The sequence below is a fragment of the Epinephelus fuscoguttatus genome, linkage group LG17 (genome assembly GCF_011397635.1).
Source record: "Epinephelus fuscoguttatus linkage group LG17, E.fuscoguttatus.final_Chr_v1".
NCBI lineage: Eukaryota > Metazoa > Chordata > Actinopteri > Perciformes > Serranidae > Epinephelus > Epinephelus fuscoguttatus.
The window spans coordinates 25,687,460-25,711,092 of record NC_064768.1 but is presented as its reverse complement, the minus strand read 5'-3'; the positions used below and the strand labels follow the sequence as shown (position 1 = coordinate 25,711,092).

General features: G+C 42.0%; 1 protein-coding gene across 5 annotated transcripts in view; it reads left to right on the top strand.

Moving 5' to 3' along the window:
* Window positions 1-2,394: 2,394 nt before the first annotated feature.
* LOC125905401 (uncharacterized) overlaps window positions 2,395-23,633 on the top strand; it is a 69,162-nt gene continuing 47,923 nt past the window's right edge. For 2 of the 5 annotated variants that reach the window (XM_049603326.1, XM_049603324.1), the window contains exons 1-6: window positions 2,395-2,686; window positions 14,797-14,865; window positions 15,953-15,977; window positions 16,078-16,095; window positions 21,398-21,463; window positions 23,422-23,558. In XM_049603326.1, coding sequence (XP_049459283.1) covers window positions 2,660-2,686; window positions 14,797-14,865; window positions 15,953-15,977; window positions 16,078-16,095; window positions 21,398-21,463; window positions 23,422-23,558 — 342 coding nt within the window. In that variant the 5' untranslated portion in view covers window positions 2,395-2,659. Of the gene's footprint in view, window positions 2,687-14,796; window positions 14,866-15,952; window positions 15,978-16,077; window positions 16,096-18,030; window positions 20,953-21,397; window positions 21,464-23,421; window positions 23,559-23,633 lie in introns of those variants that run through there. The other 3 variants (XM_049603325.1, XM_049603328.1, XM_049603329.1) reach the window with 3 other exon arrangements.

Below are 23,633 nucleotides of genomic sequence, written 5' to 3'. Positions count from 1 at the left end.
TGATGTAGAAAATAATCAACAGAATAATTAACAATGAGAATAGTTGGTAATTGCAGCCCTAATATAGATCAGACACTGGTTTCTTTGTGTGCTTTTCTCTTCATTGTGGAATGAGGGAACAAGATTTTTGGCAATGCCAATTTGGATGTTTAAAGGAATAACGTTACTTCACTCACAAAATGTCTATTTAAAGTAAAGTTTAGTTGATTCAAAACACACATTAAACATGGCTTAATAGAGACAATTTCAAACAGAAGTACACAAATTGGCTTCACTACAATTTGCAACATTCACAGACAAACACTTGTCTTTATCTGGGCACATTTTCCCCACAAATTCAACATGCTAATGTTATTAGCATGCATTATATTTACATTGTATAGTTAGCCTAGCGGTTAGCGGACTTGTCCTACGCTCATATAGGCCAGGGACAACAGCAACATTTAACAAAGTTAATGTACAAAATTTGGCTTCATTACAACTCACAAGGTTCACCGACAAAACAACTGTCATACTGAACACGTTTTCCAAACAAATATAACATGCTAACGTTATTAGCACAAGCCTATGGCATTTTACATTGTATAAATTAGCCTAGTGACAAGTGGAGATTTCCTCTTCTCATATGAAGCCAGGGACAACAGCAACATTTAACAAAGGTAACGTTACAAAATTCGGCTCCATCTCAACTCACAAGGTTCAAACGACAGAACAACTGTCATACTGAACACATTTTCCAAATAACATGCTAACCTTATTAGCACAAGCCTATGACATTTTACATTGTATAAATTAGCCTAGCAACAAGCAGAGACTTCCTCTGTTCATATGAAGTCAGGATAAATCACTAACAAGTCTTAAATTGTTTTTAGTGGGGGCTTTATTCACAATGTATTGTCCCTTATCTGTGAAATTAAAGTAAATAAAAGCTCTGTTTCCACTGAGGGAATGGTTTCAGCTTACAAAAATAAACAGGAGGTCTGCGTTGCAGTGACACATAACCCCTTTTTAGATAGGAATTGTGCAAATTTGCAGGAAAGCCCAATCAGTCTTTTTTCAGCATTGGCAGTGCTGTTTCTTGATGTGTTGATGAAAAGAAGTGACCACCTCTGACACGTCTTCACTTGTATATTAAAAAGACTTTATTACAAAAAGAACAGTGTCAAAAACCTGCCGAATCTGAGAGTCTCTGGTGCTGAATGTGAGATCTCTCTCTCTTCGGCCCAAACTACTCTCCTTATATAAGATTTCTTATCTCCAAAACCCAACCTACTCCTAGACAGCGAGGCATTGAAGTGTCAAAAATCGGTGCCTGGAAGTGGGCCTGTAGGCTCCCGACCTTGAACCTCTTGTCTCTGTCAGTTGTTCTCAGATGTCGATTTGGTATCTTACATTCAGCTGCAAACTCTTAAAGAATCACTGGAAACAGGCAAAGTCCGATGCAATCAAGTTTAATGTGTCAACAGGCTTTAACACATACAACTTCGTGAGTCAGCCCCCGGGATGCGACTAAAATCCTGCTCTCAGCGTCCTAGCTTATATGCTGGTGGAGATTCAAATGAGTCTCCACCTCTTCCTGCTAATCCTTCCCACTCTGGGCCAATTCTATTGGTGGAGAACTTTTCTTTGTGTCCAATTCTGATTGGGCCCATTTTTAATGGTGTAATGCAGCCTGGAAAACTGAGACTTTTCGCACATACGCATTACGGTTCCAGTCACGAGGCATTCCAACCGTCACAACAACAATGCCGAGTTCTGTTTGTGCTGCTCACCCTGTTGATTTGAAGTGAAGCGTAGATCTGTTACTGTAGCAACTCCACCTTGTTGTCCATCCAGACAAAGTTATCTGTGCATGCTTTCGCCATTGTGTCTTCTCTGTTTTGGTTTGTAATCACTGCGTTGTAGAGGAAGGCGCTTCAGCGCAGGCGCGTGGCGTCATGCCGTGGTGTTGCTTTGCAAATTTACACTGCCACCCATTGGCCTGGTGTGCATACTACAGTGTTTCCAGTAGATTTTGTGGCTCCGTGTGAACGGGGACCGTTTCAATAATGTTGTCATATAAATGCGGAAGGTTATTAAAACGCAAAGGACAGATTTTTCTGTTTTTAGAGAAACCGTTGTCGTCTAAAGAGGGCCTAAATCCTGTATTAGGTTATTCAAAGAAAAAAATAAATAAAAAAAGTCCGGGCAAAGACCCCCAATGTCCTCAAATCCTAGAAACGCCCCTGACACACTCAACATTTTATTTTACCATGCTGGGGATCAATAAGGTCTTATCTTAATTCATAATAATGCATCATAATGTAGTGGAGTAGCATGCCTCCTACAGCAGGGTGACTGACCCCTCAGCCGGAAGAATGAGAGAGGAGGGAGGAGTCACTTTAATGCACTCGTGCCTTACCATTTTTGCAACAGTTTGGAAACTAACAGCTGCAGCACGTTGTTCATCAGAGCACCCGCATGGACGCTGCGAAACTCATGTTTGTTCCGTTACTTTTACCTCGGGCCTGAGCTCGATGTCGACGTCTACATACCAGAGTTTTTCCCCTCTCTTCAGCCATATTGGATGAGCTGAAGTTCTGCAAGTGACAACTGAATTTTCGTTTCCTGCGTGGAGAGGTCACGTTCGTTTTACTCTCCGAGGCTGAGACTTGTAAACATGGAGTTAATCGACTTGGGATGCCAGGTACGTGTTTATGACTTAAGTTCACCGCGCCTCGGTTTTGTTTTCCTGCTGCAGAAACTAGAGGGAAGTAACGGTGATTTATTGGCAATAGTCAGACTAGGCAGATCCGATATGTTCCTGTGTGTGTGTTTGTTTGTTTATGTAGCCTGTCTATGCATGCTTTCATTGTCAGCCTTCTGTGATTTATGGCTTTAACTCTGATACCTACACAGTTTCACATAGCTGTGAGATCAGAGAATCAACGTGGAAAAGAGACAAAGAAACCAACCGAGAAATACTCAGCCAGACATGTTGATAACTTCGTGGTTATGCAGTCACCATGTAGGGTTTGCTGCAGTTTTGATGGTTGTAAAAATAATCATAGGTGTAGATTTTGGGGGATGCAGGGGACACACACCTCAATATTTATAGCATGCATTATAAAGATTAAAGTAGGAGGACTTTGATTTTGATGAAAGTAAAGATATTTTGACCATGACTTGATGCACATAAGATTCCTAAGAATGCAGGGAAATAACTCCCACCCCCGTTTCAGTCAGGTAACATGTGACACATAGGGTTTTACATCTTGTGCTATTTGAATATTAGCAGCAACATGTTATTGAGTTGTTGCTACAAATGCGCTTTACATGAAACAATCATTTAGATTGTTCTGATACAGAGGTGTTAGTAGGATTTGATGACATAGGGGGCTTGGCCCGGACCTCTGTAGAGGGGGTGCAGGGGATACTCCCCCAGGAATTTTTAGATATTTTTGGGGCTTTATTGCCTTTATCTGTAAGGACAGTGAATGTGGGAGAGAGGGGGAATGACATGCAGCAAAGGAACGACGGTTAGTATTTATCCCGCAGCTGCTGCGGCAAGGTCCCAGCCTTTGTACATGGGACCCCTGCTATACCAGATGAAGTAGTGGGTACTCCAGGATTTTTATTTTATGAACAAGCTCTATTTTGATGCTTTTGTATAGGGCTGCCCCCTAATAGTTGGCCAAACGTTAGTCGACCAGAAGGACATTAGTCATCAAGATTTCACTGGTTGCTTAGTTGCGGAAAACCCCCCCAAAACAAACGTGAAACATCTGTTAGGAGCTGCGCCTTGTCAAAATAAATCAAAACCTATATGACTGGACCATATGGGAATTTAATTTGAAAGGACAGACACAGGAAGAGGTGTAGTGGAAGATTTAATCATTAATCATTAATCAGTAAAGTTGATTAAGGTTGAAGTTCATATAATAATGTTTTTATGTATCCATGTATGACACTTTCACACAAGTTTTGTATTCATATATTGAAAACACACACACACACCATACCATGTACTGCCTAGAAGTGTAATAATAGACACACACACACGCTTAGGTTTTATATTGTACAAAGGCACAAGGGACCTTATAATATTAGTCCCCAAGTTCTATATGTTTTTAAAAAATAGTGTGAATCCGAGTTTGAAACTAATCTTGGGAGAGTTTGGGGATTTCCAGGCCGGGGGAAAAAAGATTACACCATTAAGACATGCCTGGGGATGTTCGGGCATGTCTGAACAAAGGCAAAAAGGCCTGCCACCGGTAGGTTTGGGCCCTGGTAGGAAGGGCTAAAAGGAAAAGGGTGGAGATTCTCTCAATCTTCACCAGCATAAAAGGGAGAGCTCAGAAAGTGAGTCTTCAGTCTTGCTCCGGAGCCTGACTCATGAGTTGTATGTGTTGAAGCTTGTGAACACATTAAACTCGATTGTGCCGGATTGGTCTCCAGTGTTTCTCTGAGTACCAGCCAACCGAACCTAAGATACTAAATTAACACAGAGGACAATTTGAAGAGAAGGTGAGGATGAGGTCAGGAGCCATCTGGCCCAATTCCAGGCACCGATTTTCACCTCAGCAGTCAGACAGGAGTCAGGTTAAAAACTGTTAGTATGTATTTTTACATCTCCACTGACCAGTGGTCAAGACCCCCTGGGGATCATGTTTTGACATGGTAGACGTGATGGCGTCAGAAGTGCTAGGCTTACTGAAGAACGGACAAGTTAGGCTAATTTTAGTTGGCCCAATTAAGCTAAATGTGTCAAGGCACCATTTTAGGTAATAGTATACATGCCACCATCCTATAAACTGTGTCTCACTCTGTTCACACTTATTTCATAGCTTCTGCATGTAGCCATGTTGATCGGAGCTCGTAATTAAACGTGCATTAAGAAAGAAATCCATGATCGGCCTCATCCTTGAATTCTCCAGATCATCACAGAAACACTCACTACTTACTCTCACAAACCAATCACAGCCAACAGATATCTTTCCCTTCTTCTGTAAATATTCATTCTGATAAATACAGAAAAGTTGATGTTAGTGCAGGGCTACCCAGAGCTTTTGCTTAGCAACCTCAGACCCAACCTGCTGCCTCGCTCTTGAAAGCTGGCACAGCAAAGGCACAAGAGAAGCACCCAGCGCTGGACCTTGTGATTTCCAGACGTTTAAAGACGCAGCATGTGTATGGCCCCTAATCTACAGGGCTGGTACCTGTGGTTATTCCACAGGCTAGTTAATAACATGTCGGGCAGGAAATCCAAACTCATTTTGAGAAGGTGAAGGACGAACCCAAGGTGATAGGTAAACTCTAAGCACAATCATTACTGCTTTGCCAACAGTGTCATTAACAGGCGGCTCGCTCAGTGTGTGACGTGCACTTGTAGATAAAATATAGGCCTATATTAATGAAGGTTCATTAGTACGGTTTTGTATTTCTCTGTAATGTAGCACAGTGTTAACAATGACTGTGTTTACAAGGTCTTTAATATCCTGGTTTTGAGGCTTATCCCGGCTTTGGGCATATCCGGGATATGATGTTTACATGGAACACAGAGAAACCTGGTTAATCATATCCCTGTATACATGATAAATACCAGTAACCCGTTTTCTGATCACAGCATCCTATTTGCGCAGGTGTGTGTTACGTCTTTTTTTTTTTTTACAACAGATTGAGCGGGAAATGTGATGTATTTATTAATTATATTTAATTATTAATTATTATTATTATAAATATTAATATTTTCCACCGCGGCCTAACTTGTTCAACGGTGCGAGGTAGAAAACCAGCGTCACGTAGCTTGTCCGCAACAGACTTGAATAGGTCAGCATTTCTGTGTCTTCTGCAGTCTAAACACGTAGTTATGTTGAGTTCTTTCATCATTTTCAGGCAAAATTCAGTCTTTTCGTCGCTCCAAAAATGGGAAGCTCTCGTTGCCGCCATGTTGCTTGTGTATCTGGTGCGTCACTCTGGCACCTGCGCACACAGCGGGCAGCCGTCAGAGACCGGGATAAGGCGTATACATGCTCCAGTATCCCGGCTTCTATCGGAGTACTCCAGGTGGCAAAACCGGGTTTCTTGAAACCGGGAAAAGGGCATAACCCGGTTTCTGATTTTGGGATATGGTGTTTACATGCACAAACACAAAAACGGGATACTTAAAAAACCCAATCAAAACCGGGATACTAAAGACCTTGTAAACACACTCAATGTTACTGATACTATTCTTTCTCAGATCTTGAACTCAAACCATTGTGTTGCCCCGCCCAAAGTGTATACTAATACACTATTATATTATATTACTTATTTTAATAATTAAATTAATATCGTAGACATGTGGGCGACTAGTCGACTAATGGCCTTAAATGACGACTGTTGGTTGACTAGAAAAATTCTCAGTCGGGGGCAGCCCTACTTTTTTAATCCACTCTGGTACCTGATGTTGTGTAAAACTTATCCACATACTGTTATTTATACCAAGGCACTCATCCACATATTTGGTCATGTATTGAATATATGTCACCTCGGATCTGGTAACATTATAAGGTATACTGTGATTGAATATTTTTTAAAAATGAGTAGGATTAGGCCCGAACATATTGGAAGGACAAGTTAGACCATGACTGTGCATGTCCAGACGGCCCAAAGCATTACACCATTATGAAGTCATATCCAGACATGCCTGGGCATTACACCATTATGTTCTGACTTATTGTCTAGAAGTGGAATAATAGTTAAATGTATGTATTTATGTCACCAGTGGTGGAATGTAACTAAGTATATTATTTAAGTACAAGTACAAACAGAATGACAAATTATTAGATTCAGGGCTTTTCACCACCAGGTGCCAGACTGTAAGACACATGCATCCAAGAGACACAGCGCTGAAAAAACTCAAATATAACCCATCAAAACACCAAAGCAGAGTGAGTCTGGGGTTGACTTTTACTTTTATTTTTGCTGGCAAACAGTAACCGGCAATCCTGCATAGTATACCTTATAAAATACTGTATAATGTAGTAATACAATGTTATTGCGTGTAGCTTATTTTCCTCACATTGTGCAGCACTATGCAGTGTATCCATCAACCACATATAAGATAGGGATGGATTATGATAGCCGTACATTATTTATGTTCATGTATGTGCTGTGTCAGGTACGGCTGCCATGGGAGACGTGAGAGCAGCACTCAAGTCTCAAACAGTTGCAAGAGTTTAAACAAAATTCAGCCTTCAGTGTAAATTTTAATTCAATGTGATTGCATATATTCAATTATACGAATACAGTCATAATGTGGTTTCTCATATGTGATTATACCGTCAATATACAATCCAGCGCAGTTGATGATAGTATTTTACTACATGAGCACAAAGTTGCTAGCTGAGGACGATATCAATATTTTTGCAGGTACTAGGTGATTGAAAGGGAGACTCTTTTATTTGGACCCAGTGAAGTGGAAATTAATAGAATTCATTGTTTGCTTTGAGTGGAAAATGTAGACACTAGATGCTCTTCTAGTTTTCTCCAACCGAGCAGGAACATAACTATTGTCCCTTTGTGTATGGCTACTAACAACAAAGTGTCTTAGCGAGGTGTTGAGAGTAACAACCTTTAGCATTCAGAAAAACTTCAAAGCTCAAGCTTCATGTAGTCTTTTGTTTTGAGCGTGGTGAGACGGCCACAGCCTTGTATGTGAAGTACTTCACACATGCGTGAAATACTTTGCATTCACTTTGTTTCCTTATTTATATGGTCTTGCTTTCTTTCTTTTAATTTGTGACCTTTCTGTATGTAAATCTGAATGTTGTTGGAATCAGCAGCTTGTTTGAAACAAACACAGGATCAGCATCTGTGTCCAAGACACAAGTAGCCTCCCCTCTGATGAGTTTCAGCTCCTTTTATCAGTCTGGCAACGTACTGTGTGAAAAGGGAGCGTTATCTTCTTGCAATAGAATAACACTGGAGGTATCATCCAGTCAAGGCACCCTGACCCAGCTTTGAAACCTGAGCAAATTAAACATACCATCTGCACAGCAGGACACAGCCAGAGGGTAGCGAGGAAGTGTGTTACATACACAGCAAAACCTTTAAACTTTTAGCCAGTGAGGGTGAATACTCCAGCAGGGAGGGCTGAGCATTGGCATTAGCTGACCTGAGCATGAGGCTGCTGGTGTTTAGAGGGAAATGCACGTGTAAATGTAGAAATAATATCTGAGTGATCAATGACAGCACAATGTGTATCAAGTAAAAATATTCTCTAGGGCACCAGAGGCCCTTGAGAACATGTTTATCTCAGTATTAAAGCTGTGGTAGGCAGTTGTTTGGAGAAGGGGAAAAAAACAACATCAATAAGAGGTTGTGTGCTCACAGTAACCACTGAAAAGATGGTTACTCTTTGGTTACTCTTTCATGTGCCTTCATGGAAGCCTAAGGTTGGGAAAGCAGCAGCAAAGATCCCTTGGGTACAGAACAGAGCAAGCATCAGTGACAATCAGAAATGACAATGATAAGTTGGATACAGCGGAAAATAAAAAGGAGGACCTGGGGTGGGGTCAGTTTGCAAAGAGGCTTGCAGAGGAAACAGCGATGGTAGGCAGGCTAAAGCAGTTTAAATAGGGCGCCTGAAGTGGCTCAGATCGGGGCCTGGAATTGGGCCTGGAGGCTCCCGACCCTGTCCACAACGTTGCTTCTCAGTTGTCTTCCGATGTTGGTCTGATACCTTGGAGTCAGCTAAATAATACTCAAAGAAACACTGGAGACAGGCAGAGTCCGATGCAATCGAGTTTAATGTGTCCACAAGCTTCAACACATACAACTCATCGAGTCAAGCCCCGGAGTTAGACTGAAGTTTCACTGTTCTGTGCTCTTCCTTTTATGCTGGTGGAGAATCTCCACCCTCTTTCTTTTAGCCCTTCCTACCCAGGCCCAAACCTATTGGTAGCAGGTCTTCTTGCCTTTGTCTAGACATGTCCGAACATGCCCAGGCATGTCTCAATGGTGTAATCTTTTCCCCCTGGCCCGGAAATTCTCAACCTTTCCTACCGTTAGATCTGGGTCTGGGTTCACATTATTTTTAAAAAACACAGTGAACTTGGGGACTATCATTTCTTTAATGTCCCCTGTGCCTTCATGAAATACAATCTTTTAATGTGCTTTTAACGTGCATCAGGTAATACAAGTGGTTAAGTGCGTGTGTGTCATGCAATACAATCTCTTAATGTGCCTCAGATAATATAAGTATTTGAGTGTGTGTTTGTGTGTGTGTGTGTGTGTGTGTGTGTGTGTGTGTCATTATGCTGAACATGATAGAATACCAGCTCCTGACTCCGTATTGTGAATACTTTGACATGAATAACAGTGCCTTAACACACATAAATGCATTTTCAATCATAAAACATGATAACATACTGATTATGTAGCTTTTGTTTCTTAATCAACTTATGCAGTGCAACACTTTTACTTGCTTAGGGATTAACTCTTTACACTACACGCCCTGGCTGAGATTTGCCATTTGGTTGCGTAGAAAGGAATCATATGATCTATCAGCAATCAGTTGATTGGGCTGATTGAGATCTGCTCATGTAGCTGGAATGTGAGCCAGGGTTGACACCGTGGTCTGTCTGATCTAACACTATGCTCAATTGCAGGAAACGTATAGATATCATTGTTGTAGCTCCCATACCATTTAAGACCCCTATCTCCACTTTGTAAAACAAGCTAGCTTACTAGCGTCCCAGACAATTCTTACCAGAAACGTTCATCTTCCTGGCGATCTCCCGCCAGCCAGATGTCAACTTACTTAGGTTTTTGTAGTGAAATAAGGAAAAACCCCGGAGGTAATTCTTGATGTAAACCTTGTGAATCAGCCTTTTGTTGTCCATGTAGGCACTGGGAACAGGTTCACAGGATTGCCTGTCTTCCTTTTATTAGGTTGCTTTGTTTAGTGTAGGCAGTTATTGCCAATGCTGGAATAGTAACTTTTTTCCCTCAGGATTCTCCGCTTTTGAATGAGGCTCAATTCAGTCACTGAAGGGATGTTCACACGCATCTGACTTTGTAAAACTGCCAGTAGGAACGCTTGCTCTATGAAATGACCTGTGATTGGAAAGTTCTGTCACGGCTTACATTTTCCTAAGTCTGAAAACTGAGCCAAGAGGAGGTGCAGAAGTTTAATTTTCTCTTAGACAGCTTGAATGACAATATGCTGATGTTTATTATGGGATTTTTTTTTCCCAGTAACGCCAAAACAAAGCTGCCAGTCCCAGCTCTGTAACAAGAGCCATTATTGGACAGCCATGAACTTTGGTATTGTTAACTTAGGTGAGAAAAAAAAGATTTGTAAAAGTAGTTTTACAGATCTATAAATTATTTGATGTTGATCTTGTTCATAATTTAAGGGCAGAATAATGGAATGTAATTATCTTTCATTGTATTTTCCTTAAAAGGGGTACTCCAGCAATTTCGTGTTGCACTTCCATAAAGTTGGGAGACTCACAGGAGACCGATTAAACCAATAGTATGAATCAGAGCAGCATCGCGTCTATTGTAGGCCAAGCTCCAAAAACGTTGGATCCTACAATTCCCATAATGCTACTCCATGGCCTACAGAGTTGGTTATTAATTAAATTGAAAGCGCTCCATAGAAGGCTGTTCTCAAAACATTGGTGGAGTGCCCCTTTTTAATGACTTTTTAGTGAATTTTTTTGCAGCATTATGTAAAGCTAATTTTTTTTTAAGTTGCAATGTGTTTGGTTTATATTTTACCCTGGTACCATCCTGTCCCATCAAGAGCATGCACACTTCCTGTACTACTGCGTAGTAGAGCAGCGAGTCCCCTACCAACAGGAAGGTTCTATAACAGGAGTCACCAATATCAGCCCACCCACCATGACGGACATCTGAACTGAAAGATAAGAGAGGAGAACCGCCAACATCATGAAAACAACCCACCCAGCTCACAGACTATTTGTTTGAATCCCATCAAAGAGCATCCATGTTCAGATGACCAGACACAAGAACAGTTACTACCCCAAGCTGCCAGCTCCACCCTGGCCTCCATGATGTCTCCCTACAGCAGAGTCTTTAACACTATTGTTGATTGCTGGTTCACTTTATGGACAGTTCACTGCTTTTTTTAAATACCATGTCAGCCATCTCTGTTTTTGATATTGTTTTTTGTACATAAATTGTTTCTGTACTAGACACTGTTAAGTTTCCTTTGCACAGGTATGTCTCAAAGCTCATCTCTCCAGGGACCAACCATGACGTGAGACTACTAATGCTGAGTCTGACCAGGTGCTGCTGGAGGTGGAGAAGCGTTGTGGCGCAGTAGAAGACAATTGTCAGAAGAGTGTAGCAACCTGTGTACAGAAGAACAAATGCACAGGAACACCATCTTTATCAGAAAGTAAACCATTTGCATTGGAGACCACCTCAGACACAAGTAGCCTCTCTCTACTGTTTGCCAGGAATGCAAAGCCAGACTAGGGTTCTAATTTTACAGTTAAACAGTACACTAAAATATGAGTAATTTGAGTCGTGAAAACGGCAATGCACAATCAGTCACGGTTTGCAGTTCACAAGCCGTGATTGACACGATTGACAGCTGTGTTAGAGACTCCTTGGCTCTCATAATTGGTTGCTTTTGTTCACATGTGGAAAGGCCAAAGCACTAGAATAGGCAGAGGAGTCTGTTCTTTTTTTCTGCAGATTTTCCGTGTCATTTACTGCTGTGTGAATGACAAGTTACCAGCTACAGCTTTAATGTTGATGACAACAAATGGAACCTTATGTTGTTTCATGTGCAGATGTGGAAATGTAATTATGATGGCTTCACATGTAGGACAGTGTGCTTGACAGAGATGATGTGATTGGTTCAGTCATGGCTTCAGAAAAGGAAGAAATGCATTGATTGATTTGAAAACTAAAGACAGAAAGCGAAATAAGCAGTTCATGAAAGCCATGATGGAATTATATGAGTAAGTGAAGAATGCCTTATAAGCTTCCCATCTGCATGGCACTCTGGATAAAAACTTGTTTTACGCCAGTTGGATTGGCCAATTTCTAGGTGACTTCTCTTCTTGGCTGTCACTGCTCTGTATCTCAAAGTAAATGAAAATGCAACGTTACTTCAAGCTGTTAGCCATGCTAGTGTTTTGTCATCCTGAAATTTGGTACAACTTTATCCCCTCAAGATAAATTCATAGTTCTAAGAGGGTGAATCTATGATCCCCTGACTTCTTTTTTAGCGTACTGTAAGGTCCACATTTGTTGTTTTGGGTGAAATGCCTTATCAGCTTGCTACAGACAGTCACGAAGGGCAGTAACCGACTGAGAATTAAATTGGATCTGGTTTTTAAATGCAAATATTCAACTATTCCACGCCTTTTTTCAGATAGCGTTTGAGATTTTGAGCAGGGTTCAGCGAGACGTTCAGGCTGACAGTAATGTTGGTGTAATAGGCTATAGTAATCAATCCAAGTGAGCCCTCAAAACTAATGCGTGCTGACTATTTTTGCCGATACTAGATATCAACAGAATTCAGAAACTGTCGTATAAGTTTCTGTGAGCTGTAAATTCACCACTTCTAAAGCTGAAAATACACCGGTGCCGCCGCGGTGTGGCATGACATGTGACTTGTGTCAAGTGCCACCCCTAACACACACTGGACACTTCACACTGCAGCTCGTCAACAGACAACCATGCAAAGCTATCACTACTTTTACAGAAAGATCTGTACTTCCTCCACCTTTGCATTAGCTTAAACTGTGTGGAGAGCCCCAGATTAAACTTGAGAGCCAATCTCCAGAGCTATGACTCGCCAGGCAATGCTCTTTGCATCAATGGTGAGGAGAGGAGTCAAGCTGCCATTGGAGCAGAGAAAAAGAGCTGCTACGGAAGCTGGTATGTACAAGCAGAGAGCGAGTGGGGGAAAATGCAATTAATTCCAGGGGTAGCGAATCTGGAAATAGGACAGTGGTGTGAAGTGCTGCAGGTGGCTGGGATGTAGTGGTACATTAAAAATTACAGGGATGTAATTTGCCACGTGTTTTGGCTTCAAGCAGAAGGCAGAAGATAAATGTTAACTCGGAGCATAACCAGGCAAAGCCTCTCTTACTCTGGGCAGCTGCTTCCATCTCAGTCAGACTTACCCTGGGTCTGGGTCTGCAGCCACCTGTACTGTAGAACAGTATGAAAGTGAGGAACGTTCATCCTGCAGCTAAATCTGGGGACCAAAACATCCCCAGAAGTACAATAATCACAGACTGTTAAGAAAATTTAAAAAGAGTACTGCTCAGCCTGAAGAATCTCAGTTGACTAAGGGGTCTCCAAGTGATGATTTGAACCTTCAGCTTTCAGGGGTTAGCACTACTAAATACCAAATGGCAATCTTGGGGCTGAAAGTAAAGCCAAGCGGAAGTGCCAAAAACCACAGTTCCTCAATTGGCAACTTGAGGCTGGCTCCAAAAGTGAGTAAATCCCCATTCATGTTAAACTGCCCTACTTAACAGCAGAAATAAACATGTTTACAGCCAGTCCACAGAAGCAGCCGTCTGTCAGTAGCAGGTCCTGCAGAGCTGAGAAGAACATAGTGGCCGCCCAAACTGCCTGGCTGATTGGCGACAGATATTTACTGAATAAAAAAATTTATGCCAGTGCCACAGGAAAAAATCATTAGTGTTTTTATTTATTGATTGATTCATTGATTTTTCTCCCTGGGCTTCCGTAGCAAGCTAGCAGACAGACTGGGTGCTGATCACATACACAGCAGGCGTCTGGTTACCTTGACCTAAACCCTTCAGCGAAGCAGAAATTGAAAACGTTGAGCTGCTGTTAAAGTTCTGTTGAGTGACACTCAAAAAATGTTGAGTGCCCTACCATAATCAGGCTTTAGTCTTATTGTAGAACAAATGGCACAACTATATGAAGGGGGAGGTAACTTCTGTCTCTGCTCAAGGATGAGCTCTGGTCTGTTGTTAGGTTGTTCATTGACTCCTGTTTAAGCTTTTGAACTCAGTGGATGTGACTCCCAGTGTTCAGATGGGGGATGTTGCCACACAGCTATTTTCTCCAGCCCAAGGTTGAAAATGCTATCCTGCGTTTTTTAGGAGATGCAGGGTCGATCAGATTGCCAAATCAAAATAAGAATCCAGGATAATCAACTTGCCCTCCACGTCAGTTTCTCTCTCAATGCTATGATGTACCTACTGTTCCATTGGACCTTGGGTATCCTACACAAAATCTTAAATAAAAGTATAATGTAAGGCTATTGGTTATACTGGTAGGGGTGTAAGGACTTGAAGAGCATTTGTGGACAAGTCTTGGCTACTGTAAAGAGAATGTCTCATTACCAGCTACAATATGTCATGACAGCTGCTATTGTTTTCACTTAATGAGTCTGTGTTTGTGTGTGTTACCATTTTGAGATAAGATTCAGGTGACATCAACTGTAGTGGGAACTACCACAAAAGCCACTTTGAGTATTTTTTGCCAGGTGTTTGCTTCTCTGTCTGTAGACAGATTTTGTCAACGCAACTGTGTCACAACCCTGCAATATGCAGTCATGAAACCTAACGGGTGTGTAGTTGAGATCAAAATGAGTTAGAAGAAAGGTGTGATCTGAGCAAGGGTGATGGAAGTTGGGGGATAGGAAGTAGGGAAGGGGTCATTGCCCCACCTCCCAGTTTACATCCTTGGCCCAGATTCGTTCTAAGTCGCAGAACTCTGCAGCTGTGGCAATTCAATCGCAAGATGGTCTCTGGTATGATTTCATGTTGCTGATGCACGTTTTTGTTTGTGTTCTTCTTGTAGGTCTGCCACACTAAGTATAACAGAGTGTTCAAATTGAAGAATCATATGTACTCGACAGATCATCGACAGGTGGGCACTTAACCTCGTTATTCTAAGAGTGTTTTTGGAGTTGGCAGAAAACCCATTCAGCGACCAAAATTAACACAAGGATTTTGATGATGAAGAAATTTTCTTGTTGGCAACCATAAATCCCACAACTGGTGATGGCATACACCGATCAGCCAAAACATTAAAACCAGTGACAGGTGAAGTGAATAACATTGATCACCTTGTTCTAATGCAATGTTCTACTGGGAAATCTTTGGTCTTGGCATTCATGTGAATGACACCTGACACGCTCCACCCATCCAAACGCTGTTGTAGACCAAGTACCCCCCCTCATGGCAGCAGGACTCCCTGATTGGCCATTGCACCATGCCACACTACAAAAACTATTTAGAAATGGCCTGCGGAGAGTGTCAAAAAGCTCAAGTTGTCGACCTGGCTTCCAAATTTCCCAGATCCCAATCTCCTCAAGGATTTGTGGGACGTGCCAGTACCCCAGATGTTTCCTTAATCCAAGTTGTTATTAACTTCACCTGTAAGAGGTTTTAAAGTTGTGGCTGATCAGTGTATGCACAGGCACAAGAGACTCACCGTGTTATATTAACAATAGTGTGATGAAAACTTAAATAGCCTTGACCTTTTTAAATAAATGTATAGCTTTGGACATGGGCAGGTAGAGAAAGGGTTCAAAGTCTCAAAGCTATGAGATAGGGATCAATATTTGTAGGCCTCATATGAAACACAATAGACAAATACTGAAGTTAGCACAACAAACAGACAGGCGAGTCAGTTACTGTGATGAGCTCAACATAATGTGCCGGAGCTGTAAGACCCACCTGTGGGCCCCCGGTGTACCAGTCAACTACAACACAATTGGAGATAGACTTGTGTATTTTATCTGCAGTTTGCTCCGTAACATGTGCATCACTGGTGCCCCCCTCCCATCTCACTCACCAGTGACCTTTTTTGGCCATCCTCTTGTTAAGTGGCTCCAACCTGTCTTGACAGAACATTTTATTTCTAAAAGTAATATTATTAATGTTATGCGTTACTGCCAAACACTGGCATTAATTTATTACCTTTGCGTGTTTCCTCTGCTTTGAACCAACAGAAAATGGTAGACATCTTCTCCAAAGGTAATGCTCCCCCAAAGGTACATTTATTTCATGATTCCTGCTGAAGAGTTTATGTCCAGTTTATTAATCAGTGTTTTCCTTTCTTACTTGTTTACTTCAGAAACATTCAAGACACGCGGTAAGCCTGCTTTTCCTCCCCTCTGTTTGTTTAGTCCTTATTAACAAAGCTCCTGTTTACATCCAGTGTGATTTTGGTCCTAATACTGATGTTGTTTACTGTTGTTTGCGCAAAGGCGGTGTTGAGGTGTTGGAGAGGCGGGGCCTGGTGAGCAAGGCACCGAATCCCCCAATCGCTCGGGTGTGTGTGTGTGTATATATATATATATATATATATATATATATATATATAATTTACAGTACAGGCCAAAAGTTTGGACACACCTTCTCATTCAATGCGTTTTCTTTATTTTCATGACTATTTACATTGTAGATTCTCACTGAAGGCATCAAAACTATGAATGAACACATGTGGAGTTATGTACTTAACAAAAAAAGGTGAAATAACTGAAAACATGTTTTATATTCTAGTTTCTTCAAAATAGCCACCCTTTGCTCTGATTAGTGCTTTGCACACTCTTGGCATTCTCTCGATGAGCTTCAAGAGGTAGTCACCTGAAATGGTTTCCACTTCACAGGTGTGCCTTATCAGGGTTAATTAGTGGAATTTCTTGCTTTATCAATGGGGTTGGGACCATCAGTTGCGTTGTGCAGAAGTCAGGTTAATACACAGCCGACAGCCCTATTGGACAACTGTTAAAATTCATATTATGGCAAGAACCAATCAGCTAACTAAAGAAAAAGGAGTGGCCATCATTACTTTAAGAAATGAAGGTCAGTCAGTCCGGAAAATTGCAAAAACTTTAAATGTGTCCCCAAGTGGAGTTGCAAAAACCATCAAGCACTACAACGAAACTGGCACACATGAGGACCGCCCCAGGAAAGGAAGACCAAGAGTCACCTCTGCTTCTGAGGATAAGTTCATCCGAGTCACCAGCCTCAGAAATGGCAAGTTAACAGCAGCTCAGATCAGAGACCAGATGAATGCCACACAGAGTTCTAGCAGCAGACCCATCTCTAGAACAACTGTTAAGAGGAGACTGCGCGAATCAGGCCTTCACGGTCAAATAGCTGCTAGGAAACCACTGCTAAGGAGAGGCAACAAGCAGAAGAGATTTGTTTGGGCCAAGAAACACAAGGAATGGACATTAGACCAGTGGAAATCTGTGCTTTGGTCTGATGAGTCCAAATTTGAGATCTTTGGTTCCAACCGCCGTGTCTTTGTGAGACGCAGAAAAGGTGAACGGATGGATTCCACATGCCTGGTTCCCACTGTGAAGCATGGAGGAGGAGGTGTGATGGTGTGGGGTGTTTTGCTGGTGACACTGTTGGGGATTTATTCAAAATTGAAGGCACACTGAACCAGCATGGCTACCACAGCATCCTGCAGCGACATGCCATCCCATCCGGTTTGCGTTTACTTGGACGATCATTTATTTTTCAACAGGACAATGACCCCAAACACACCTCCAGGCTGTGTAAGGGCTATTTGACCAAGAAGGAGAGTGATGGAGTGCTGCGGCAGATGACCTGGCCTCCACAGTCACCGGACCTGAACCCAATCGAGATGGTTTGGGGTGAGCTGGACCGCAGAGTGAAGGCAAAGGGGCCAACAAGTGCTAAACACCTCCGGGAACTCCTTCAAGACTGTTGGAAAACCATTTCAGGTGACTACCTCTTGAAGCTCATGGAGAGAATGCCAAGAGTGTGCAAAGCAGTAATCAGAGCAAAGGGTGGCTATTTTGAAGAAACTAGAATATAAAACATGTTTTCAGTTATTTCACCTTTTTTTGTTAAGTACATAACTCCACATGTGTTCATTCATAGTTTTGATGCCTTCAGTGAGAATCTACAATGTAAATAGTCATGAAAATAAAGAAAACGCATTGAATGAGAAGGTGTGTCCAAACTTTTAGCCTGTACTGTGTGTGTATATATATATATATATATATATATATATATATATATATATATATATATATATATATACACACAGTACTAATAACAGTAGTAACAGTAGTAATAACAGACTAATAAAAAATAGTAGCAGTGGGCGTCAGGCAGAACCACGGCAGCAGACACAACCACGGTAACATACATAACCATGATGCACGAACCAGATGCCACCATGATCCTTGGGAACCTGCAAGAGAAGAAGGTACCACAGCTCCATCGAAGAAGCCAAGTTAGCAACATGCATTAATGGGACATGAATGTGTGGAGTGACAGTGAAGGAGAGAAGAGCTCAGTGTGTCGAAGGAAGTCCTCGGCAGACTGGGCCTGTGTGAACCTTACTAGGGGTTTGTCCACAGCAAGCCTGAGCCAGCCCATACTATAAGCTTTATTAAAGAGGAACGTCTTAAGTCTACTCCTAAATGAGAAGACAGTGTCTACCTCCCAGACTGAAACTGGAAGATGGTTCCACAGAACAGGAGCCTGATAGTTGAAGGCTCTGGCTTCCACTCTACTTTTGGAGACTCCAAGAACTACAAGTAACAAAGGCACAAACACAAATTACCTCTCACAAAGGGTTTAAAGAGTCACAAAGAAAGCCAAGTCATTTCTTGCTGAGCATATTCACCCTTTGTTCAATAGGTTCAGGTGGCTTCCTTTTGGTCCCGGATATAATCTGCCAAGATGCAGATCCAATAGAATAAAAATTTACTGGCACCTGCTGCTATAGAGGCAAAGATCCTCCCCCTGTGGTGTCCCCCATGGGATCTTAATCCAGAAAAAATATGTATGGCAGTGAACAGTGAGAGAGAGAGTTTAGATCCCATTTGAACCCCATTTGTCAATTGATAAGATAATTTTGCGAGTTGAAGTGACAAAAATCGGTGTCTGTAGTTGGGCCAGGTGGCTCCCGACCTTGTCCTTCTTATTTCTTCCCAAATGTCTTCTGTTGTCTACCCTGTGTCTTAGGTTCGGCTGGCAGGTATATAGGAAATCACTGGAGATAGGCAGGATCTGGTGCAATCGAGTTTATTGTGTTCACAGGCAATAACACAGACAAACTCATGAGTCAGGCTCCGGAGGATGACTGAAAAATTGCTTTCACTATTCTGGCTTATATGCTGGTGGAGGTCGAAGAGATCTCCGCCTATTTCTATTGTCCTTCCCCTTTCAAACCATATCTACTGGTGGCAGGCTTCCTCTCTCTGTTCCGGCTCAACTGTAATCTGCCACCAGTATCTCCGGAGCTGCTCTCACTTTATTTTTTAAAAACATGTGAACCTGAGGGACTCTCATGCTACAGTCCCTCGTGCTTCCGTACAAGGTAATATGTAATATTTTTAGATCTTGCAAATGCGTTTGGTTCAGTACCGCATAGCCTCATTTGGAGTGCGATTGACTACCTGTGCCACAGGTAGTAATCATCAGGGCTTCTAAGTGGGTGGTAGGTGGGGAGAGACGGCAGAACGGGTTGCATCTTCCACCAGTTAGGGCTTACATGGATGACATGACACTCGTGACCACAACAAGGCAGTAGCTCAGTCCATAGGGACTTGGGTTGGGGACCGGAGGGTCGCCTGTTCTAGTCTCCATCCGGACCAAATATGGAGTGTGGACTGGTGGCTGGAGAGGTGCCAGTTCACCTCCTGGGCACTGCCGAGTTGCCCTTGAGCAAGGCACCCCCTAACCGCTCGGGGTGCCTGACCAAGGCAGCCCCCTCACTCTGACATCTCTCCACTTTGTACATGTATAGGTCCTGTTTGTACATGTGTGTGTCTTTCGGACCTGTGTGTTAATGACAAAAAGAGTGAAAAAAATGAATTTCCCCTCAGGGGGATGAATAAAGTATATAAGATTAAAAATTAAATTAAAAATTAAAATACCATGTACAAAGAGGCTTCTAGAGAAGATAAATAAGAACCTCAAGTGGGCCAGCATTAAGATCAAGCCTAGTAACGTAGAGGGAAGTTAAGTGATAGGAAGTTTGTCATAGATGATGAGGAAATCCCAACAATTAGGGAAATTAGGTAGCTGGTACAATGTATAGTTAAATGATGAGGAACAGGTGGTGAAATTTAGAAAAGATGTGGCGGAAGGATTGGATAGAATAGATAAATCAGATATTGGAATAAATCAAATTCCAATATCCGTTGTGGAGAGAATTGAAAGGTCGGTTAGCTCCTATATTAGGAAGTGGTTGGGCGCTACTAGGTGCCTAAGTAGTGTTGCATTGTATGGAAAAGGGATACTTCAGCTGCCAGTATCTAGTTTAACAGAGGAATTTAAATGTACCATTGTCAGGACAGAGCTCTTGTTATCTGGGAATAAGGACGTAGTAGTTAGTAGTAGTAGTAGTAGTGTGGTTCCAAATCCAACCAAGGGGAGGAAGTGGAACCCAAGATCAGCAGTTCAGGAGGCTTGTATTGTAGTTATGCTATGTAGTGTGTGAAATAGAGTATGGTGAATGTGCTAGTAAAAGTAGTATCAGCACTGTTGCTACCTGGAGCTTGCATGTACGGAGCCTGGGTTTGTTGAAGGTGGCAGTGCTGTTTGGGCTGAGAAAGACATGTGTAAGTAAGGTAAAGGAGAGTGTTGGGTTGATGTGGGGAGCAGTGAGACCTGGCATTAGGGGAGTGTCTCTGGGACGCCACAGATCACTGTCTAGCCTCCTGGAGGTGTTGTGGGACCAACTAGACGAAACACCGGTGAAAGGAGGTTCGCACCCGATGACCCCAAAGACATGTTAGTTATCACTGCTCATTGGTCTGTAGAGTTAAGCCTTGCCATAATAGGTTATCATAGGGCTTAGGAGGTTATTCACTGAGTGCTGATCCTTTCTCTAGAGCACAAACGTCTTGTGTTTATTTGAATATCAGCCAAAAAGCAAACGAACAAGCAACACCCATTGCTAGTGGGTGTACATACTGGTATGGAATACAGCAGGCATTGGAGCTTCAGCGAGAAAGTAAGTTATGACATTTCCTATACAACTTGTGCAGTCTTTGTAATTATGTATTTTCACAGTCTTATACTTAAAACTGTGACTTTATTGACTTGCAAAATTATCTTTTAAATTGACAGACAATATGTGCATTCATGACATAATTCAAACGGGATCCAAAAAATATTTGTCCCTTTCCAGTGTTTCCACTTGTACCAGTTTTTTCTTTCTTTCATCTTCAAGTGTGGCAATTTGGAAAAGGGTTGAACCTTTTAGATGTAGTCAGACAACTCGGTGTATAAGTTTGTTTGTTGTTGCATACAGAGACCTTTAGCCTATTAAGCATGAAATGGTTCAAACAGATAATGCACAACACAGATTTGAATTTCACTGTCATATTACCTATTTATTTAAAGTTTAAGATTGAAGTATAATTATATTTTCTTCTGTTGTTGTCTTTCCTCTACAGGCTTCTTTCCACAAATTAGCTTGATCAATCCACAAGCCAGGCGTCACATCAAACAACCCATCGTAGGTTAGTAGTCTTTGAAATGGTTTGTAGTTCCTTCTCTTTGACGCATATCAGCAGAAGACAAACCACTCCTGGCCTTTACTATAGCAGAGTCACAATGATTGATGAGAAAAAGTGCATATGATTGGCATGGCAGTATGTCGGTGAAGATTCTCAGTCATCCAGGTCATGGTAATCGTAAGTGCTATATCATAGGCAACTGGACTTTGAAGACGTTTTGCCTCTCATTCAAGAAGCTTCTTCAGTTCTAAATAACTGCTGCTGAGTTGCAGGCTTTAAACTCTGTGAACCCTTACAGAGTCGTTGGGGTCACATGAGAGTCATTAACCCACCTGGCCATCATGTGTGTTGTTAGGGTCAGATGGGTTCAGGTGTGAATGGGTGTGAAGTCGTCTTGGGAGGGATCCCAAGACTGCATTGTAGGTGGGTGATAAGTGGTGTTGTAGGCCACCTCCTCTATTTAACAATGGTTGTTCCAGTTTGACATAGATGGCTTCTTTCACACCTCTATCAACACCATCTTTCTTTTCTGGCCAAGATGTGCACATTGCTGTCGATGAAAGAATGTCCCTTCTCCTTTAGAAGTGGACAACTGAGTCTTGTGCTGTGCCATGCATTTGTGGAGTGATGTACAATGTACACATCTCTGCATTCCTGACTACACTGAATGCACAGATTTAGTCATTAATTGAAGAAGCTTCTTGGATGAGAGGTGAAGCATCTTCAGGAAATGCAAGCAAGTCCAGTTGCCTATGATATAACACTTGTGATGACATGACAGTAATGTTTCTGTTCAATCAATTTTTGTCTGAACCTTGAGTTCTATATTCATGCAGCAGCATAATTAGGGATGGGTACCTTTCACATTTGAACCGTTACGGTACCGATACCCGGTACCTGGGAATCGATACCGGTACGCAACGGTACCTGTTTTCGGTACTTTTTTTGCATGTATGTGTGGTAATAAAGGATATTTCATTTAGAATTTTTTTTTTGATCAAAACTAACATTTATTTCTCAATATCAAACAGGATAAAACAACATCTAACACTGTAACATAATATCAAAAGGTAGCCTATATAATTGACTATGCAGCAGTTCTTTTTATTGCACAAAATGAACCCACTCCTACTATCTCCTATTCCTCCTCTTTCCCCTCTGGGAAAAATATGTGTGGGGGAGTGTAACGTTAAATTTAGAGAATACGAGGAACCGAGATGATAATAACTAAGGCAAGTTAAAATGCGAAGCTAACGTTAGAATGACCAGAACAAAGCCCAATCATCTTAAACACTAAGCTTATTAATTACCTGGAACCGATGTAGCTGATGCCCTGCTTAATCACCGTTGTCATCATCGAACATTAATCCCGCTTCTTCTGCCCTGATGCTGGCTGCAGATGACAACGAGCCACTAGCTGCAGGTGTGCTAACGCCGGGAGAAGTAGCCTTAACTTCCAGGCTATCAAATACTGTGGAGTCGTCAGCCTTTAAAAACACCTTGTGCTTGACCAGGTGCTTCCTCGGGTTTGAGGTATTTCCGTAGCTGGCCTTGTGTCGCAAATACTGCAGCGAGCATAGTCTACATCAAACTTTGAGATATGGAGCCACATCTTCAACCTCTTTCTCTCAGCCATGCTGCTTTGTTGATAGTTGCTACTGACGTGATCACGCTCTCGTGCGTACAATGCTGCGTTCACGATAGGCAGCGAAAACGTCACTCCTCCACTCTCGAAGTCCCTAGGATGCGTTCAGGTACCGAAATGTGGTACCGTTTGATTTTACGTGAATCGATACTCGGGATTACCGGCCAAATTCGGTCAGTACCAATAAAAGTCCCGAACTCGGTACCCATCCCTAAGCATAATACACAGTATACACTTGTGAGACACTGTATAGTACTGCTGAAGATGTAAATGATTCCATATGTTTTAAGTAACTATTCAATGTGCTTTTTTCCAGGCTTGTCTCTGATGACTTTGTGTTTCAGTGTAGACACAGAGACATATTTTTACCTTTGCCATGTCTGTGAGGAAAAGCGCCCGGCAGACAGGATTGTAGCCCACCTCTCTTCTATTGACCATTTCAGGAACTACTTTGTAAGTGATGAACATTATGAAAAAGAACCACTGTTTAAAATTTGGAAGCACAATTTCATTTGTATTTTGTATTTC